At 41.9% G+C, this 20,458-nt stretch overlaps 1 protein-coding gene across 5 annotated transcripts in view; it reads right to left on the bottom strand.

Moving 5' to 3' along the window:
- Positions 1 to 20,458, bottom strand: part of AREL1 (apoptosis resistant E3 ubiquitin protein ligase 1) — a 49,557-nt gene that overhangs the window by 13,996 nt on the left and 15,103 nt on the right. For 3 of the 5 annotated variants that reach the window (XM_025919563.2, XM_086709261.1, XM_086709260.1), the window contains 6 exons: positions 17,825 to 18,139; positions 12,848 to 12,908; positions 11,739 to 11,965; positions 10,542 to 10,779; positions 595 to 764; positions 175 to 355 (listed from right to left, as the gene is read on the bottom strand). In XM_025919563.2, the coding sequence (XP_025775348.1) occupies positions 175 to 355; positions 595 to 764; positions 10,542 to 10,779; positions 11,739 to 11,965; positions 12,848 to 12,863 (832 nt within the window). In that variant the 5' untranslated portion in view covers positions 12,864 to 12,908; positions 17,825 to 18,139. The remainder of the gene's footprint in view (positions 1 to 174; positions 356 to 594; positions 765 to 10,541; positions 10,780 to 11,738; positions 11,966 to 12,847; positions 12,909 to 17,824; positions 18,140 to 20,458) is intronic. The other 2 variants (XM_086709262.1, XM_086709263.1) reach the window with 2 other exon arrangements.

The following is a 20,458-nucleotide window of genomic DNA, read 5'->3' as shown; positions in this document are numbered from 1 at the left end:
TAGGAGACGTGGGAGGAAAAGAAAGACCTGTCACTAGACCTTTAGTCCAGAGGACTCTAAGCCAAGTGTGGCTCAGATGGCAAATGTTTGTGAGGTTGGTCAGAAGAACGCAGACAACACAAAGAACAAGTGGCCTGGGACCAGGACTAAATCAGAGCTTTTCTTTCAACTCACCACTTAGGACAATGATGTCAAATTCACCATTATTGATTGGCTGATTTTGGTATGAAATGCAGGCATGGAAGCAGCCACGAGAATGCAGGGTGAGTCTCAAGAACACCTGGCAGGTCTGCCTGTTGGAGGTCACAGACTTCTCAAACGAGACACCAGAGCTCTCTTCTTCTTGGGGACCGAGCTACAAGAGGAAAACCGAGCATCAGTGAACATAGAAAATTTGCCCTAGTGCATGGCAGTTTACTCTTTACAAAGAACTTTCCTATTACAAGTTAATCTAAGCCTCATAATTACTAATGGGATTGGGCACTGTCAGAGGAAGGAAGGACAGTACAGAAGTCAAGGTGGAGATGAGAGGAAGTGAATCAGTAAGGGTGGGAATGACAGAAAAGGAGCACACAGAGAAGGGAAGCTGCTTACCTCATGAATGGACAAACTGTAATTGTGCTCATCTCTCAAGGATGCGGAATTGTTGGTAGGGTTGTCGTACTCATCTCGGGGCACTATTTGAAGGGTGTGTGGCTGTCCACAGGTCAATACAAGAGTAGAAAAATGGCACACTATTTTGGTCTTGGAAGGAACCACCATTCCTGAAACAGACAATGGAATCTAATCCTTAGCGGGCAGCTTATCAGAGCACAAAGATCTCTTCAATCGGTGAGTCCCAGAGAGCTGGGTCCTGCCCAATTCTTAGGGATAAACACCACCATGAAGAAGATGAGAAAAAGAAAGAAAAAGATTAATTCAAATGAACCGGGGAACTCATTTTCACAAATTTCTTTTTTTTTTTTTAATTTTTTTTTTTCAACGTTTATTTATTTTGGGGACAGAGAGAGACAGAGCATGAAGGGGGGAGGGGCAGAGAGAGAGGGAGACACAGAATCGGAAACAGGCTCCAGGCTCTGAGCCATCAGCCCAGAGCCTGACGCAGGGCTCGAACTCACGGACCGCGAGATCGTGACCTGACTGAAGTCGGACGCTTAACCGACTGCGCCACCCAGGCGCCCCTTATTTTCACAAATTTCTAACCACTGCTGCACTACACAAAAGGAGAAAAGGACTCACAGGAAACAGAACTGAAAGCTACATTGTGTCTACAGTCTCACTGGGAACCTACAAGTGAGGCAGGCCTCAGAAATTGGCGCTAAACAACCGCAAAACAAAGAAACAAACTCAGAAATACTTAGGTGGAAATCTAAGAACACATGTACATGTAGTATGTTGAAAACTAAAAAATGCTAGTGAAAGAAATGAAAAGGTCCACATAAAGTCAGAGGTCACCAAGTTCATGAACTAGAAAGCTCAACATAGTAAAAATGTCAATCCTCTCCAAATGATATTCATGTTTAATATCATTCTTATCAAAATCTCACCAAGAGTTTTTGTAGATATACCAAATATTGTTCTAAAATTTATACGGAGAGGAGTTAAGACGGCGGAGAAGTAGGGGGACTGGGATTTCCCTCATCCCTCAAACACAGCTGTTTTGAGGTGAGAACATTTGGAACACCCAGGAATACAGGCTGCAGAGTCACAGAAAAATCTCCACAAGTGGACAGAGCAGCTTGATGGGACAGAGGTTTGTGTATGTGAATTCGGAGAGATAAAATGGGCAGTGTAGGAATGGAGGGGAGGGAACCCCTTCTGTGGAGAGACAAAAGGGAGAGAAAGGCTATGGAAGTATGATATTGTGTTTGGACAAGAGAAAACCCTCTCCAGACCACGGACTGGGGAACGAGAAATACGGAGAGTGCCAGTGTCTACTTTGCAAACAGCCGTAGGAGCTGAAGATCAGCGTTTTCAAGGGTGTGTGACTTTCTCGGTACCCGGAGCCGCTGCCCAGTGCGCATGCCTGGCGGGGAAGGGAGTCAGCCCCTGGGCGCGGCAGTGATCTCAGGGGCACATTGGGAGAGGACAGTCCCCTCCCTCGAGTACCGTGGTTCGAGGATTTATTGCCCCCACAAAGGACAAAAGATCTTGCAGGAACTGGCCAGCCAGAGGCCCTTTGTCAGATGGGTGGAGTGGCGTTACCCTAGAACCAGGTCTGTGTGGTGCGGATCCTTTAAGACATTGGGTTTTGAATACTAGCCTAACGCCTGGGAGGCCCGGGACAAGCCCTGGTCCAGGGAGGAGGGACTGGGGCGTCTCCATTTTTCTCCCCATCACCAACACAGTGGGGCTTCAGGGAACAGGACAGCAGCCCCCAGTGGAGGCGACACACTGACCAAACCCTGCCCCTCCGTACCTGGTAACTGCTTATCTACTGGAGTGGGACTGACACTGACCAAACCAGAGTGACACTGACAGAGCCAGACGGCCTCTCCTGCAGACCAGCAGAGCCACCAGTCCCAGGCCCCAAAAGACAACTGTCCTGCAGTTTTGTATGTTAGTCTGTTGGGTTTTCTTTTCTTTCCTTCTTTTTCTTTCTATCCTCCTCTTTTTTTCCCCCCCTTTGGAATCAGGCTCATAGTTTCTGATTTGATTTTTGGTCAATTCTGACTTATATAATATATATAAATATATAATATATATATTATGTCTATATATTACATACAGATACATATAAAATATAATATATATGTATATGTATCTTTTTTCCTTTCTCTGCTTTGGTTGTTTGTTTAATCAGGCATTTTCACTCTATTCTTTTTACACACTTCCTGTATCTCTTTCTTTATTTTCCTCTCTTTCTCTGGATCAAGCCGTATAGTTTCTTTGATTCTCTGCCTGGTCTTTTTTTTTTTTTTTTTTTTGCCCCTTTCATTGTTCTCTTTGTTTGGGATAAGGTTCCCCCACCTTTCCTTTTTTCCAGGGTTGCTTCAATGAACATGTCAAAGCACACCTGGTGGAAGGTCCAAACAACCCACCACTATGAGCAGTGGGATACAGCAGCCAAATACACAACAGAGTGCACACAACACACTCCGGAAACAGTTCCTGAAGTGCCAGACCCTGGACAGCGTATGACCCGTTTTAAATATAGCACTCACAGGTATGGGACACATAACAAGCTATTAAAACACGTATGTGACAGGGGTGCCTGGGTGGCTCAGTAAGTTAAGCATCCAACCTTGGCTCAGATCATGATCTTGCGGTTCATGAGTTCGAGCCCTGCGTCGCAGGCTCTGTGCTGACAGCTGAGAGCCTGGAGGAGCTTACTTCAGATTCTGTCTCTGTCTCTCTCTGCCCCTCCCCCACTCATGCTCTGTCTCTCGCCCTCTCTCTCAAAAATAAAAATAAACACATAAAAATATATAAAACACGTACAAGACAGAAACCTGACCAAAATGACAAAATGGAAGAATTCTCCACAAAAGGAATTCCAAGAAGAAATGCCTGCCAGAGAATTGTTCAAAACAGATATAAACTATATATATGAACAAGAATTTAGAATAACAGTCATAAGACTAATAGCTGGGCTTGAAAAAAAACCCAGAAGAGAAAATACATTGCAATCCAGGCCTATCTCAAGAAGCAAGAACGATCCCAAATACATCACCTAACCTCAAACCTAAAGGAACCAGAAAGGCAGCAGTAAAGAAAGCCCAAAGCTAGCAGAAGAGAAATAATAAAGATTAGAGCTGAAATAAACAATACAGAATCCAAAAAAACAATAGGTCAATGAATCTAAGAGCCAGTTTCTTGAATGAATAAACAAAATTGATGAACCCCTAGCCAGACCTCTCAAAAAGAAAAAAGAGAGGACCCAAATTGATAAAATCACGAATGAAAGAGGAGAGATCACAACCAACACCACAAAAAAACAACAAATTATTAGAGAATACTATGGAAAATTATATGCCAAGAAACTGGACAATCTGGAAGAAATGGACAAATTCCTAGACACCCACACACTACCAAAACTCAAAAGTGAAGAAACAGAAAATCTGAAGACCAATAACCAGCAAAGAAATGGAATCGATTATCAAAAATCTCCCAACATATCAGAGTCCTGGGCCAGATGGCTTCCCAGGGAACTTCTACCAGACATTTAAAGCAGACTTAATACCTATTCTTTTCAAGTTGTTCCAAAAAACAGAAATGGAAGGAAAGCTTCCAGACTCTTTCTATGAAGCCAGCATTACCTTGATTCCATAACCAGACAAAGACCCCACTAAAAAGGAGAATTACAGGCCAATATCCCTGATGAACCTGGATGCAAAAATTCTCAACAAGACACTAGCAAATTGAATTCAACAGTATATTAAATGAATTATTCGCCATGATCAAGTGGGATTCATTCCTGGGCTGCTGGGCTGATTCAATATTCACAAATCAATCAACATGATACATCACATTAACAGAAAAAGGATAAGAACCATATGATTCTGCCAATAGATGCAGAAAAAAACATTTGACAAAATACAGCATGCTTTCTTAACAAAAACCCTCAAGAAAGTCAAGATACAAGGAACATACCTTAACATCATAAAAGCCATATATATGAAAGGGCCACAGCTAATATCATCCTCAATGGGGAAAAACTGAGAGCTTTCTGCCTGAGATCACGAACACGACAGGGATGTCCACTCTCACCACTGTTGTTTAACATAGGATTGGAAGTCCTAGCTTCAGCAATCAGACAACAAAATGAAATAAAAGGCATCCAAATTGGCAAAGAAGAATCAAACTTTCAGGGGCGCCTGGGTGGCTCAGTCGGTTGAGCGTCCGACTTCGGCTCAGGTCATGATATTGCTGTCCATGAGTTCGAGCCCCGCGCTGGGCTCTGTGCTGACAGCTCCGAGCCTGGAGCCTGTTTCAGATTCTGTGTCTCCCTCTCTCTCTGCCCTTCCCATGCTCATGCTCATGCTCTGTCTCTCTCTCTCTCTCTCTCTCTCTCTCTGCAAAAATAAACTTAAAAAAATAAAAAAAGAAGAAGAATCAAACTTTCCCTTTTCACAGATGACATGATACTCTACATGGAAAACCTGAAAGACTTCACAAAAAAAAACTGCTAGAACTGATACATGAATTCAGCAAAGTCACAGGATATAAAATCAGTGTATAGAAATCAGTTGCATTTCTATACACCAATAATGAAGCAACAGAAAGAGATACCAAGGAATCAATCCCATTTGCAATTGCACCAAGGACCATAAAATGCTTAGGAAATAAACCTAACCAAGGGGGTAAAAAAAAATCTGTATGCTGAAAACTACAGAAAGCTTATGAAAGAAACTGAAGATGACACAAAGAAATGGAAAAGCATCCCATGTTCATAGATTAGAAGAACAAATATTGTTAAAATGTTGATACTAGCAAAGCAATCTACACATTCAATGCAATCGCCATCAAAATAGCACCAGCATTCTTCACAGAGCTAGAACAAACAATCCTAAAATTTGTATGGAACCACAAAAGGCCCTGAACAGCCATAATGTTGGAAAAGAAAACCAAAGTTGGAGGTGTCACAATCCCAAACTTTAGCTTGTATTACAAAGTTGTAATCATCAAGACAGAATGGTATTGGTACAAAAACAGACACATAGACCAATGGAATAGACTAGAGAACCCAGAAATGGACCCACAAATATATGGCCAACTAATCTTTGACAAAGCAGGAAAGAATATCCAATGGGAAAAAGACAGTCTCTTTAGCAAATGGTGCTGGGAGAACTGGACAGCAACATGCAGGAGAATGAAGCTGGACCATTTTCTTACACCATACACAAAAATAAATTCAAAATGGATGAAAGACCTAAATGTGAGACAGGAAACCATCAAAATCTTACAGGAGAAAACAGGCAACAACCTCTTTGACCTCAGTCAAGGCAACTTCTTACTTGACATGTCTCCAAAGGCAAGGGAAATAAAAGCAAAAATGAACTATAGGGACCTCATCATGATAAAAAAGCTCCTGCACAGCAAAGGGAACAATCAAAACTAAAAAGCAACCAATGGAATGGGAGAAGATTATTTGCAAATGACATATTGGATAAAGGGCTAATATCAAAAATCTACAAAGAACACCTGAAAAACAAATAATCCAGTGAAGAAATGGGCAGAAGACATGAATAGACACTTTTCCAAAGAAGATATCCAGATGGCAAACACATGAAAAAATGCTGAACATCACTCATCATCAGGGAAATACAAGTCAAAACCACACTGAAATACCACCTCACACCAGTCAGAGTGGCTACAAGTAACAACTCAGGAAACAACAGATGCTGGTGAGGATGTGGACAAAGGGGAACCCTCTTGCACTGTTGGTGGGAATGCAAACTGGTGCAGCCACTCTGGAAAACAGTGTGGAATTCCTCAAAAAATTAAAAACAGAATTACCCTATGACTCAGCAATAGCACTACTAGGAATTTATCTAAAGGATATAGGAATGCTGATTCGTAGGGGCATATGTACCCCAATGTTCACAGCAGTGCTATCAACAATAGCCAAATTATGGAAAAGAGCCCAAATGTCCACTGACTGATGAACGGATAAAGAAGATGTGGTACATATACAATGGGATACTACTTGGCAATGAAAAAGAATGAAATCTTGCCATTTGCAACAACGTGGATGGAACTAGAGGGTATCATGCTAAATGAAATAAGTCAGAGAAAGACAGATATCATATGATTTCACTTACATGTGGAATTTAAGAAACTTAACAGAAGACCATAGGGGAAGGGAAGGAAAAATAAGACACAAATAGAGAGGAAGGCAAACCATAAGAGACTCTTAAATACAAAGAACAAACTGATGGTTGACGGGGGTGAGGGGTAGAGGGGATGGGGAAAATGGGTGATGGGCATGGAGGAGGGCACTTGCTGGGATGAGCACTGGGTGCTGTATGTAAGTGATGAATCACAGGAATCTAGTCCTGAAGCCACAACTACACTGTATGTTAGCTAACTTGCCAATAAATAAATAAATAAAAATGAAAAATAAATTAAAAAAAAATACTCAGGTAAATGACCTCCCCCCAAAATGAAACAAAATAAAATTTATATGAAAAGAGAAAGGATCTAGAGTAGCTAAAATAATTCTGAAAAAGAGTAAAGCAGGAAGAGTCAGTTTACACAATTTCAGGATTTAGTATATACCTACAGTAATCCAGACTCTGTAGTACTGGTGGGAGGACAGACCCATAGATCAATGGAACATTAACAGAAAACCCAGAAACAGACCCCTACAAATATGCCCAACCACTCTAACGAAGGTACAAAAAAAGGGCAATGTTACAGGGAAAAGATGGTCTTTTCAACAAATGGTGCTGGAACAACTAGACATCTAGAAGAAAAACAAAAACAAAAACAAAACCTTTACACAGTATACAAAAATTAACTAAAAATGGATCAAGGCCTTATATATAAAATGTAAAGCTAGGAAATTTTTAGGCAAAAAAACAGGAGGAAACCTTTGGGATCTAGAACTAATCAAAGAGTTCTCAGATACCTAAAGTATGACCCTTAAAAGAAAAAATTAGTAAAGTGACTTCATCAAAATTAAAACCTTTGCTTTGTGAAAAACCATGCTAAGGGGATGAAAAGAAAAGCTAAAGATTGATAGGAACATATTTGCAAACTATGTATGTAACAGAGGACTCATCTGTAGAATATATGAAGAACTCTCAAAACTCAATAGTAAAAAACAAAAGCATCCAATTAGAAAATGGGCAAAGACACTTCACCAAAGAGGGGAAACGGCAAATGAGCACATGAAAAGACGTTCAACATCATTAACCAATAGAGAAATGCAAATTAAAACCACCACACCCTTAACAGAATGGCTAAAATTAAAAAATTAAAAAAAACAGTGACAATATCAAATGCTAGCGAGAATGTGAAGAAACTGGATTGTTCATGCATTGCTGGTGGGAGTATAAAATGCTCCAGACACTGTGGAAAAGAGTTTGGCAGTTTCTTAAAAATACTAAGCGTGTAACTACCGTACAACTCAGCAGTTGCATTCCTGAGCATTTACACCAAAGAAATGACCACTCATATTCACACAAAACCTCTACATGAATTCTCATAGGTTTATTCATAATAACCCTAAACTGAAAACCACCCAGATGTCCTTCGACTGGGGTACAGTTAAACAAACTGTGGCACATTCACACCATGGATGACAACTCCGCAATAAAAAGGAGCCAACTGTTGATACATGCAACAACTTGGATGAATATCCAGAGAATTATATTACATTCTTGAAGTGACAGAACTACACAAATGGGCTGCCAGGGGTTAAGAAACAGGTAGGTGGATAGGGGAGCCTCAGCGGCTCAATTGGTTAGGCATCCAACTCTCAGTTTCAGCTCAGGTCATGATCTTTGCAGTTCATGGGTTCGAGCCCCATGTTGACGGTGCAGAGCCTGCTTGGGATTCTCTCTCTTAAAAAAAATAAACTTAAGGGAAAAAAAAAAAAAAAACACAGGTGGGTGGGGGAGGGAAAACAGGTGTGGCTATAAGGCAACATGAAGGATCCTTGTGGTGACTGTATCAATGTCCGTAACCTGGCTGTGATATCGTACTTTAGTGTTGTAAGATGTTACTACCATTGGGGGAAAATGGGTCAAGGATACACCAGATCTCTTGGTATTATTTCTTACAACGGCAGGAGAATCTACAATTATCTCAAAACAGAGTTTCATTTAAATTTAAAAAATAAAAGGACTGAGACATATTGTAAGGATATGAACTGTTCCCTGGTGGCAAGGGGATGGGGTGATGATAATTCATGGGGAAAGGAGTCTGTGAGTCACTGAAGTAAAGGGGGAGATACGTGGGGATGGAGATGGCTTGGGAGCCACCTTGTCCGCAGCCTTCTTCCTTTACAAGAGAAAGAAAACTGAGGACCAGTCAAGCAAAAATACACAAATCTTAAGCCCTTCTTGTTATGGTTTGACTCCAAAAGGTTCCCAAACTCCTCTCATTTCTGTGGATACCAACTTGGCCAGTACTTAATGACACCCTCAAAAGGAAGCCAAGGCAGGGCACAAAGAGCAGACAGGATCTTAACACACTACACAGATTTGTTGCAGAATCAGAAGTCAGAGATTACACCTTCAGGCTTCCAAGTCAGTGAGCATCTATTATCTGGCATAAAGGATACGGGTGGGGAAAAGGAGAGATAGAGGTCTCAATTCTTTTTTTTATTTTTATTTTTTCAACGTTTTTATTTATTTTTGGGACAGAGAGAGACAGAGCATGAACGGGGGAGGGGCAGAGAGAGAGGGAGACACAGAATCGGAAACAGGCTCCAGGCTCTGAGCCATCAGCCCAGAGCCCGACGCGGGGCTCAAACCCACGGACCGCGAGATCGTGACCTGGCTGAAGTCGGACGCTTAACCGACTGCGCCACCCAGGCGCCCCGAGGTCTCAATTCTTATATACCAGCAGCTAGGGCAGACACTTTGCCATGAGAAGTAAAACACATGTTGGTAGCAAGGGTGGAATTAGGTTGAGGTGCTTTTGCTTGAAAAGATTTCAAAAATTAGAAGAATTTACCTTTTGTCTCTTCTGGCACCCTTGCCTCTTAAGAACTTACTAGGCTGATGACCCAGCAATTCTACTCTTAGAGAAGTAACACCGTATGTCCACACAAAAACTTGTACATAAAGGTTCACACCAGAATTACTCACAACTGCCAAAAGCGAAAACAACCTAAATGTCCATCAGCTGGTGAATGGATACATAAAATGTGGTATATCCATACAATGGAATGTCATTTAGCAATAAAAAGAAATAAAGTACTGATTCATGCTATAGCATGGATAAACCTTAAAAATATCATGCCAAGAGAGAGGCAGTCACAAATGGCCACATATTGTATGATTACACTTATATAAAATGTCTGGAGTAGGCAAACCTACAGAATAAATAAATGATTACTTAGGGATGGGGGGTTGGGGAAAATGGGGAGTGACTGTTAATGGGTGCTGAATTCTTTTCTGGGTGATGAAAATGCTCTAAAATGGACTGCAGTGATGATTGTGCAACTCGAAATTGTTAAAACCACTTATCTGTATATTTTAACTGGATGGATTATGTGCCACAATCCATGTAGATGGGAAAGTGTTTCTTAATTTATTTTTATTTTTATTATTTTTTTAATGTTTATTTATTTTTGAGACAGAGCATGAACGGGGGAGGGTCAGAGAGAGAGGGAGACACAGAATAGGAAGCAGGCTCCAGGCTCTGAGCCATCAATCAGCCCAGAGCCCGATGCGGGGCTCGAACTCACGGAGTATGAGATCGTGACCTGAGCTGAAGTCGGACGCTTAACCGACTGAGCCACCCAGGCGCCCCGAAAGCGTTTTTTTTTTTTTAAAAAGACAGAAAGCAGAAAGAAAATCGAAGGAAGGGATGGCGAAAGAGAAATAGCAAAAAAAAAAAAAAAAAAAAAAAAAGAACAAACATACCAGGCTGAAAAATCTTGTAGTAGGGACTGTAGGCCACGTTTAATCCACCAAGCTTTACTGAGATTTCGTAACGCCCAGCCCTGCGCACAGTGAAGGCCACCTTGACCACGTTGGAACTGGGCTCCTGGAGCACTTCCTGGGTCACTGGAATTTCCACGGCCAGCTCAACATGAGAGATGTGAACTCTCAGTCCCACAGGCCGGTGTGCGGGAAAAGGCTGCCCATTCTTGTAGAATAACTGCAATGAGGAGAGAGGGCACTCGTTAGTGAGCAGGAAGAGAGAACTCTTACCCGCCTGACTGGAGAGGGGGTGGGGCAGGGAGGAGGTAGTGGGCAAATCCCAGTACCCACTCATTCCTACTGTCCTGCTCACAGGCACAGAGAGAAACACCACACCTCAAAGAAAACCATTAAATCATGAACAGATTCTTAACTTGTTCAGAAGGCAGGGATAAAATATACATTTTATTTTCAACTTGACATTTCTGAATGCATTTCAACTGGACATTTCTGAACCACAAATGCTGCCTCCTCAGTATAAGCAGCCCTTTTTATTATATTATCAGTGCTAAACTGAACGTAAAGGTAAGTCAGCGGATACCAGTGGCACGGAGTGAGCTAAAGCACCAGGCAGGGCTGGGGGGAGGGGGGGCGCAGGCTATCAAGCCAAGCAGAATGCTGCAGTGGAGAAGTCATCACAGGGGGTGGCAAACTTTTCTGTAAAGGCCAGACAGTAAATATTTTGGCTTTGTGGGTCATACACAGCTACTCCACTCAACTTTGGTTAACTACTCAAGTGTAAAAGCAGCCGCAGGCAATACAGGAAGATGGATGGGTGTGGCTGTGCTCTAATAAAATTACATTTACAGAAACAAGAGGCCGGCCTGATTTGGCCCTCAGGCCATAGTTTGCCAACCCCCAGTCTAGAACACCTATTCCTTCGGTAATAGTTTTCTTGTTTTGAAAAAGTAACATTAAGTTTTAAACATCTTCAAAGCTAAGCACCTACAAGACCAAAATGATAGAGAAATTTGTGACCCTTCAGATGTTAACACTTCCCAAGTCCCTGGGAGGGGCTGAAAAACAAGGAAAAAATGTTAACATTCCAGGCCAGCACCACCAACAGGATGAACTGGGCTCTGGAAAGCAAGTGATTCAGAAAACCCAATGGGTATGGAGACAGAAACATTCCCTTACATGCACTCGGAAGGCCATGCTGTGGCCCACCTCATAGGGGTCCTTCCAATCCCAGGAGACTTTGCAAGACCGGGGATCCAGGTAATTTCCCCGCACGTAGTCATAAATAGTCCGGTCCCCTCTGCGCTCACGGTCCTCATTCTGGAGGAAGCTGACTACACGTGCGGCAAGCTCAAAGAGGAACTTAATTGTGAAGAAGAACGCAACCACAGACACTGTGATTCCACCTACATAAAAGAGAGAACACACATACCTCCTGCCAGTTACAGCTTCTCATTGTGGAAAAGACCGGCCAACTTTCAAAAAGTGAAAGAAGTTAGGATGCGATACAAGACTTCCAAGGAAACACTGTACTGGGTCACTACCTCTGTGGGTGAAGAGAGGAACTTCTACATCAGGGGTCAGAAATTACAGGCCAAATCCCATCCACTGCTTGTTTTTGTAAATAAAGTTCTATTAGAACACAGCCCCACCTATTCATTTACCTATTGTCTAGGGCTGCCCTAGCCCTAAACCAGCAGAACCCAGTAGTGGTACAGAGCCTGTACGACCTGGGAAACCAAAATATTTACTTTTTGGCGCTTTACGGGAAAAGTGCCAACCCTTGTTCTATACCGTGGGCCACATAAAATGCCCACCCCCTACATTCCTGCCTATGCTAGGCCCTCACAGAAGCAGTAAAACGAATGTGAATTCTAGTCCCTCCATTTGGAAGTCTTCCCCTCTTTTGTCCACTTAGCAAAAGCTCTCCCCAGTCCTCACCTGAGTTAGGGGTTCCCTCTTCTGGGCCCCCTCAAACTCCTGTATATTCACCTATTATAGCTTTTCTCCCCTTGAGCATCTTCCCCTTCATGTTATGAGCTTCCTGAAGGCAATTTTTGCCTTATCCGACTTTGACTCGGCAGGAAACAGTATCTGGCATGGACCAGAATTACTCAATAAATATTTCCCAAATGAATGAATTCCACTGCCAACTCTGTGAAGGTACATTCTGGCGTGAACAGAAATATTTCTAAGTCTATTTTCAAGGGGAAAGGGGGTAGACGGGGAGGCAAAAAGGATGTAAGCAGCCCTAACAAAAATAATAAAGAGCTCTTTCCACAACATACCAATAACGTAAAACATCAGGTCCCTTCAGTGCCGCCAGACAGCCGAGGATCACAGCTGCAGCTGCAAAAGAAAACTTGTTTAGTGTTCTCTCCAATTCTTCCTTACAGCCATCTCAGAGAGAGACAAAGAACACAGGGCTTGAGTCAACTGACTCTGGCCTTACTGTGTCCCTGTCCTCTCTCTCCAGTTTGACAGGTGCCCTATGACAAATTTCAGCGAAATGGTGACTACATCATTTCTCCTAAAGACTTCCAATCTACGACCACCCTAGGAATACCACAAACAGCCACTTGCTTTATTGCTAATTACAAAATGCAATAACATGGCTTTCATCTTCTCAGATCCAGGGCCCCAAGACAGTTTCCCTCCCCCATGCAAAGTAGTGCTAATTAACACAAGCAAAGAGGATAATGGAGTCACTTTCCCCTTCTATTTGCCTTCTGGAAGTAATTCATCTAAGTAGAAATAGTTATATCAAATGTGGATTTTTAAAAGCAAGTATTATTATCATCATGCTGGCATGTAATTAAAGTGAACCACTGGTCATCCCAATAAGAAGCAGCGGGCATGTAAGAGAAGTCACTTTTGCTTTTACCAATCAGACAACAGGTCCCATGGAAGATGAGCTCAGCAGAAAGGCCAAGGACAGGAACAAAAGGAGGAGATTCTATTTATCCTAAGTGCTGCCTGTCAAGGTCAGAACAATTCAAACAGGGGCCAGGGTTCAAGGGGACACTTTCACTGTTATTAAACTTGTTTCCAAAATAAGACGTCAATCTTCATTACTCGTTTGAACCACCCAAGGTATTGCCAAGAAAAAATGCCATGTACACTGACAGTGGTATCGATCGCTGAGTTTTGACCTTAGTAGAACCTGTAAAAGCTCTCCATTCTGTAATGCAGTGAATTCATTCAAGTCAATGTATATAAGGTTATCAATGTTATCTCAACTCAGTGCCTTTTATCTGCACTAGAATATTACTTAGAGACAATACGGCTGAAAATTTCTAGGCTCAAATTTGGGAGGGACCAAAACAGGTTCTATTTTTGTTGTTGTTGTTGTTTATAAATAGGGTATGCTTTTATGTCTAACTGTACTGGAAAATTTTAAGTGAGAGACCGGAAAATGGCCATTAGCTCCTCTGATAGCAACAATATATCCAGTGGAATCCATGGAGAGTAGGTAATTTGAGGAATGACCATGTCAAGTTTCATAGAAATCCCTGTTCAGACTGGTCTAAAATCTACTGGCAAAGAAATCCACACAGGGAACATTACAACAGTCAATACACATGGATTAGGCTGCTCCCCAAAGGGTCAATTATAAAAAGACAATATACAGACCCCAAATTTGGGATCACAACTACTGAGCCTCCTGCCCAAACAGGCAGCTCATATCCCGGAACCTTATGCTGAAAGCTGCTTTTGTCTCTCAAAAAGCATCTGTCTGCACCTTACACGATGTGCTAGATGATTTCGTAGAACCCAAACTAGCAGTTTAACTGTCTGAATTCACTGAAATACTCCCTCAGTTGGATGTCATTCAATCTGATCCATGATATGAAAATTTGGCCCTTAGCAAAGCTGTAACACTCAGTAGAGAAGAAAGTGTATGTGGCTGATGTTATAGGACTTGTGGCCTCAAGTCTCTTACTCCTTGGAGGAACAAGAACACCACCAAATGTATGGCATTCCCAGCATTAGGGCTGGGAAATTCCTATGTACTACCTCTGACAACTATAAGAAGCTTTACTGCGAGAGGTGGTGGACGAGCAGTAAGTCAGAGGCCTGCGAACCGGTTCCAAGGCCGCAACTATGTGACCTGTCCAGGCTTCGGAACTCTCACTGCTAGAAAAGAACTGAGATTTACTAATTTCTATGGCACCATCTCCTTCAGTGCGATAGGACTTCAATATAACTCCCCACAGCCATCAGGACCCTAAAATCAAACAGTAGAGCAAACAGGACAATACAGAGGGTGACGGCGTGGACTCCAGAGCCGGCCTACCTGAGTTCATACCTATTCTCTGTCACTCACAGTGCGACATTAGACAAGTTATTTCATCTCTCTGTGGAGAGCCAGTTTCCTCATTTGTCAAATGGGGTATATCTATGTGTACCTCACAGAGGTGCTGTAAGGATTAAATGAGTTTACCCACGTAAACAGCAGAGAATAGTGCCTGGCCCAGAGTGAGTTGTCAGTTTTAACTGTTATTAAAATCATTACCAATAGTGGTAGTGCCATCACTATCCCTTTGTGTCAGAGCCAGTAGAAAACTCCAGGAACCTCTCTACTGGCTCCCAGTTTCTCCAGTGGGAAATGCATCAGAATTGTCTACTGAAGGTAGGTAATTCTGGCTTCTCTTACTGTGTTTCAAATCTCTGCCTACATGGGAGTTCTTCACACTATTCTAATTTTATGCCTGAAAATATTTATAATGAAGAATTCAAATTCATCCAACAAATACCGGGTACTTACTTAATGTGCCAGGTACTGGGGGAACAGTGTTGGGACAGCCACAGTCTCAGTCCTCATGAAGCTGGCAGTACTGAGCTCGACCTTGCTGAGTCCTTGTCCATTTTCTCCCCCACTTATTTTTCAACCAAACCATCATCACTGATCCAGAACACCTAGACCTTTTCCAATCAGTCAATTCTACATTTCTAGTCCAATTCCCTTTATTATTTTAAACCCGGATACCTATTACTACTTTTTTCCAAACCACTCTCCTCTCTTCTCCTGGAAACCTCCTTATGGCCAGGGAATTAGTTCTGTCGATTCACTGCCCTATGATCTGACTTTTACAAAACCTCCCACTTCTCTACAATAGCTCTCAAGAAACCCCCCAACAATAAATATCTACCCATCTCTCAGCTGTCACATTTTGAATTTGCCTTCCTTTTACATTTTCCTCCTGTCTTGTTCCTCTTGAATGCTGTCACAAAGCCTCCCTGTCTTTATCACTCAAATCATTTTTATTCCAGATTTCACTTCAATTCTGTCAGCATTTTCTGTTCTCTGACTCTGGCAAGGCTCTCCCTGCTCTGTCTCTGCTCCTATCCCCACCCACAGTATTCCCTTGGCTTCATCTCCACAAAACCTTATTTTATCCTATGATCTACCTGACTCGAGTCCTTTCTATCTTTACATATAGGCTCTGAAACACATCTCCATGCTTTGCAAAATCACTTCCTCTGCCTAGACTAACCACTCCCCTCTCATGTCTCCATCCGTGGGCAATCTCCTAACCCTAAAGTCTAGGGAAGGTCCTGTCTTCCCTCCTTGAAATCTTCCTTGAGCCTCAATTTAGAAATTCCCTCCCTCGTCTGAATTCCCACACTACTTTTATTTATCTTTTGGCACTTACATTCTCTTTCATTTTAGTCCTGTGTTTGTTTTATTTTCCATTTCAGAGTGGTAACATGAGGCAAAGACTAGTCTTCAGAATTCTCCACAGCGTCCAACATAATTGCATACAGTAATTGCAATAAGTATGAATGAAGTATCTGAACAGATAGGGTCAAATGTCTGTTCTTTCCTTTGTCCAGAATGCCTAGGGATCAGGAATTTTCTAGATAGGACCTCCTTTTAGATACAGTTTTTAAAGACTTCGGTAACTGGCAGTATATTCACTTGAGCCAGGGACTGTAAACTCTTTGGACCACAAGTTACCAACTGACTTCAGTTCTACAAGTATATACCAAATACCCACAACTAGAGTCATAGGTTCTCATGCATGGCCTGGTATCTGGTTTTCTGGTTCTATCTTCCTTATCTTGAGCTTTTATTTTTCTATAACAGTTTCTATAGCACCCTCCACTTTCTGCTGCTTACACTTCTCCTTCATAAAATTATTCTGGAACTCTTCCCAAGTCTAACTCAAGCACAAAGAAGCAGTATGTTAAGCCTCTGCCATACTAATTCATGCAATTTGGCTGCACGAGTATTTTTTTTTTTCAAGTTCATCTCTTTAGTGTTCTTGCTTTTACACAATTCAGCAAACTGGAATATTCTAAGCTAGAAGAATAACAGTAGTAGTAGTAACATAATACTCCCTACCTTCACTAAGCTGCTTACAATAGGGCAAAATACCGCACTAAGTGCTTCTATGTGCTAGCCTAAGTAATTGTCCCTGTAACAACCTGGCAAAATAAAAACCATTAGTCTCATTTTACAGATAAAAAACAACAACAACAACAACAAAGCTGGGCTTGGAAAGGACTTGCTGAACATCTCCCAGCTGGTTAAATGACAGAGCTGAGACTCAAGCCCATGCCTGACTCTGAAACCCAATGTTCTAAACCTCATACAACACTAAATCAGGAAAAGAAAGGAGTCATAGGGACAGCGAGGTATTTGGGAAGAGGGAAGATTTAAAAAAAACAACAGGTAAAAGAAAGTATGAAAAACATTACTTAATCTTCCTGGGAGGAATCCCAGCACAAGGTTAAAATTAGAAAAATAAATGCTTATGGCCCCTTTTTAAATCTTTTGAAATAAAAATAAAGCATGACAAAGGAAAATGGAATGCAGTACCAATTATCTAATGCAGAAATATCACTTGCTTACTAAAAGATCCCGGGCAAGTTGCTTAATACTACAGTACTTTGGCTCACATTACCTACAAAAGGCGGGGGAGGGGGAATACTTGAAAACGCCTGTCTCAAGGGAATGTTAAGAGTTGACTAACGGACACATTCTAAAACTCTTTGCTTTTTTAGGAGGCTAAAGATTTGTAATTACAATAGGAAATAAATTTTAGCCTGGACATCGAAGATGGGTTGTGAAAGTCATTTCCCAGAAACAGAGAACGGATTTCTTCATCCTCAAAGGTGCTCTAGGGCAGGGGATCGATTCTAACTGCAACTGTGCACTTCAACAGCTATCCGTTGCTGAAAAGGCTTAGGGAACTGGCCCCTGAGTCCACTTTCTGCATTCCAATAGCAAGTGAATGTTAACTAGTCTATAGTCTTACCTTTAAACGAGGGCCCATGTTCTGAGCACCAGGTCGAGCACTCCTATTCACCAAAGCAGGTAACTTCTGGCACCATTCACCTTGTCCTCCAACTTCCACAGGGGAGAAAACTGCTGCAAGGTCAACGGAAAGCGTCTGTCCATCAGACACTCACTGAGGATATGTCACAGGAGCAGAGGGTCAATAGTTCTGGAATGAACTGGATGAATTCCAGGGTGGAGAAATATAGCCCCAAAACCTGTTATCCCGGACTTCTCTCTAGGGCATGGTGCAATCAACTGCCAAAGGATGCATCTGTTCTCTTGTCCCAGGATCCTACCCGACAGAGAAAAAAAGGTCAGTAGAAGAGGTCTTTAATTCTGAAAGAGAATCCCCAGAAAACAACGAAGAGGATATAGAAGAGGCAGGAGAAATTCCGGGGCACTAAAAACAAGCAAGGCCTGGTAAACTTGGACCAAGCTTTCCCAGTTAAAACTCCACAAAAGGGGGCAATGGCAACCTCACTGCCTTAACTGTGTCACTCCCCAGAAGGAAGCTCCAGCTGACTGCGATCCTTCATTAGGAGCAACTAGGGACAGCTTTAAAGAGTGAGCCTCATCACTACCACATGCCTAATTCCAGTTTAATAGGGCTGCAGCACAGGGGCTGAGAATAAGGTGAAGAGATATGAAAGCACAGGATAGGTGGGGCCACAATGCAGAGGGCCTCGTATGCCATATCAGGAATCATGGCAACACTCACTTGGAAAGGGGAAATCACCAAAAAGCTCCAAAACCTAATCTATCTGCCCATGCGGTCTGCTCCCTTCGCGCCCACGTATGCATTTCCAAGACATGGTTTAACAACGCTGGTTTTATTTTTTAAATAGTGTTATTTACTTTTCTGAGCGGGGAAACGAAAATCTGTGGACTTTCAAGATAAAGTCACTAAGTAAAGTCTAGTAAAGTCAGCGTGTAACTCAAAGATATTCATGAACTAAATATAGCAGAAAGGGGGTTATGGCAAAGCATACGCAAACAGCCACCACAGAACAAATGAGAAAAGACTACTCATCGCGAAACAAAAAGAGATTCTCTTTCCACATGGTGGGAACCGCGCTCAGTGCTTCATATATATTAACTTAAAACCCCAGGGCACAAAGAGAATTATCCCCCTATTTTACAGATGAGGAAACTGAGGTACTCTCTCAAGATTACGCACATGGGTAGTAATGATCAATTAAACCCAGACAACCTGGACCTAGAATCCATGCTTTTAATGACTACCCTACTTGCCTCCCTACCGTGGGAAACCAAGAAAGAAAACCCACAATGTTAGTAAGAACAGCAGAACAGAATAAGTGAAGGCTAGCCGATCAAACAAGTTGGCAAACTTTTATAATAAAAAATAAACAAGTATTTGTATTTATTTTAAAATATGGTGATAGAATTGCCAAATACGTGAGCCAAAAGCCGGGTCAACCAGCAACTGGAACCAGATTACAGGATCCACAAGCAAGATAACAGTTACATAAACTGTAAGAGATCAATTAGAATGCTATCTAAGCATTAAACAATGACACCTTTTAAGGAATAACAAAAGAAATTTCTCACAAATAAAATGTTAAATACAAAGCAAGCACAAAATTATTTACATGGCATGAGTGCAATTTTTAAAATATTACATTACATAAACAAGACTAGAAGGAACATAAAAATACTAGTCATCTTTTGCTGTATGAAATTATAAACAACTTTCATTTTCTACCTGTACCTTTCAGTGTTTTCCAAATTCTTACTGATGTAAGAACATATTAAAAGTTTCTACTTCTGGAAAACAAATAACTTTTTGGGGGAGAACAGGCAAGTTATCCTTTTTTTCAAATAAGGAGTATAAAAATTAGCTAAAAATAAAAGAACGTACTGAAATTTTTTTAAAAAGGTTTTTTAAGATTTTTATTTATTTTTGAGAGACAGAGACAGAGGATGAGCAGGGGAGGGGCAGAGAAAGAGGGAGACACAGAATCCGAAGCAGGCTCCAGGCTCTAAGATGTCAGCACAGAGCCTGACACGGGGCTCGAACTCACGGACCATGAGATCGTGACCTGAGCCAAAGTCGGACGCTTAACCGACTGAGCCACCCAGGCGCCCCTGAATGTACTGAAATTTTATTAAAAAAATTCTTTTAATGTTTATTATTTATTTTTGAGAGAGAGAGACAGACAGACAGAGCATGAGCAGGGGAGGGGCAGAGAGAAAGAGAGAGACACAGAATTCAAAGCAGGTTCCAGGTTCTGAGCTGTCAGCACCAGAGCCTGACACGGGGCTCGAGCCCATGAACCGGGAGATCGTGACCCGAGCCAAAGTCAGACGCTTAACTGACTGAGCCACCCAGGTGCCCCTGCAATTTTATTTCTATTCATTATGATCTTAGTGGGTCTCCAGCCCTGTAATCAGCTATTTGGTTATTAAATAACTCCTAGTTTTTTTTTTTTTTTAAAGATTTTATTTGTAAGTAATCTCTACCTCTAACATGGGGCTCGAACTTCAACTCCAAGATCAAGAGTTGCATGCTCCACGGACTGAGCCAGCCAGGTGCCCCAAATAACCCCTAGTTCTAACATCATCTTTACTGCACCCACCACAATCTACCACG

Source organism: Puma concolor, chromosome B3 (genome assembly GCF_028749965.1).
Source record: "Puma concolor isolate L17-30 chromosome B3, mPumCon1.1.hap2, whole genome shotgun sequence".
Taxonomy (NCBI): Eukaryota; Metazoa; Chordata; class Mammalia; order Carnivora; family Felidae; genus Puma; species Puma concolor.
The sequence above is the reverse complement of the archived record's forward strand: the minus strand, read 5'-3'. Positions and strand labels throughout refer to the sequence as shown.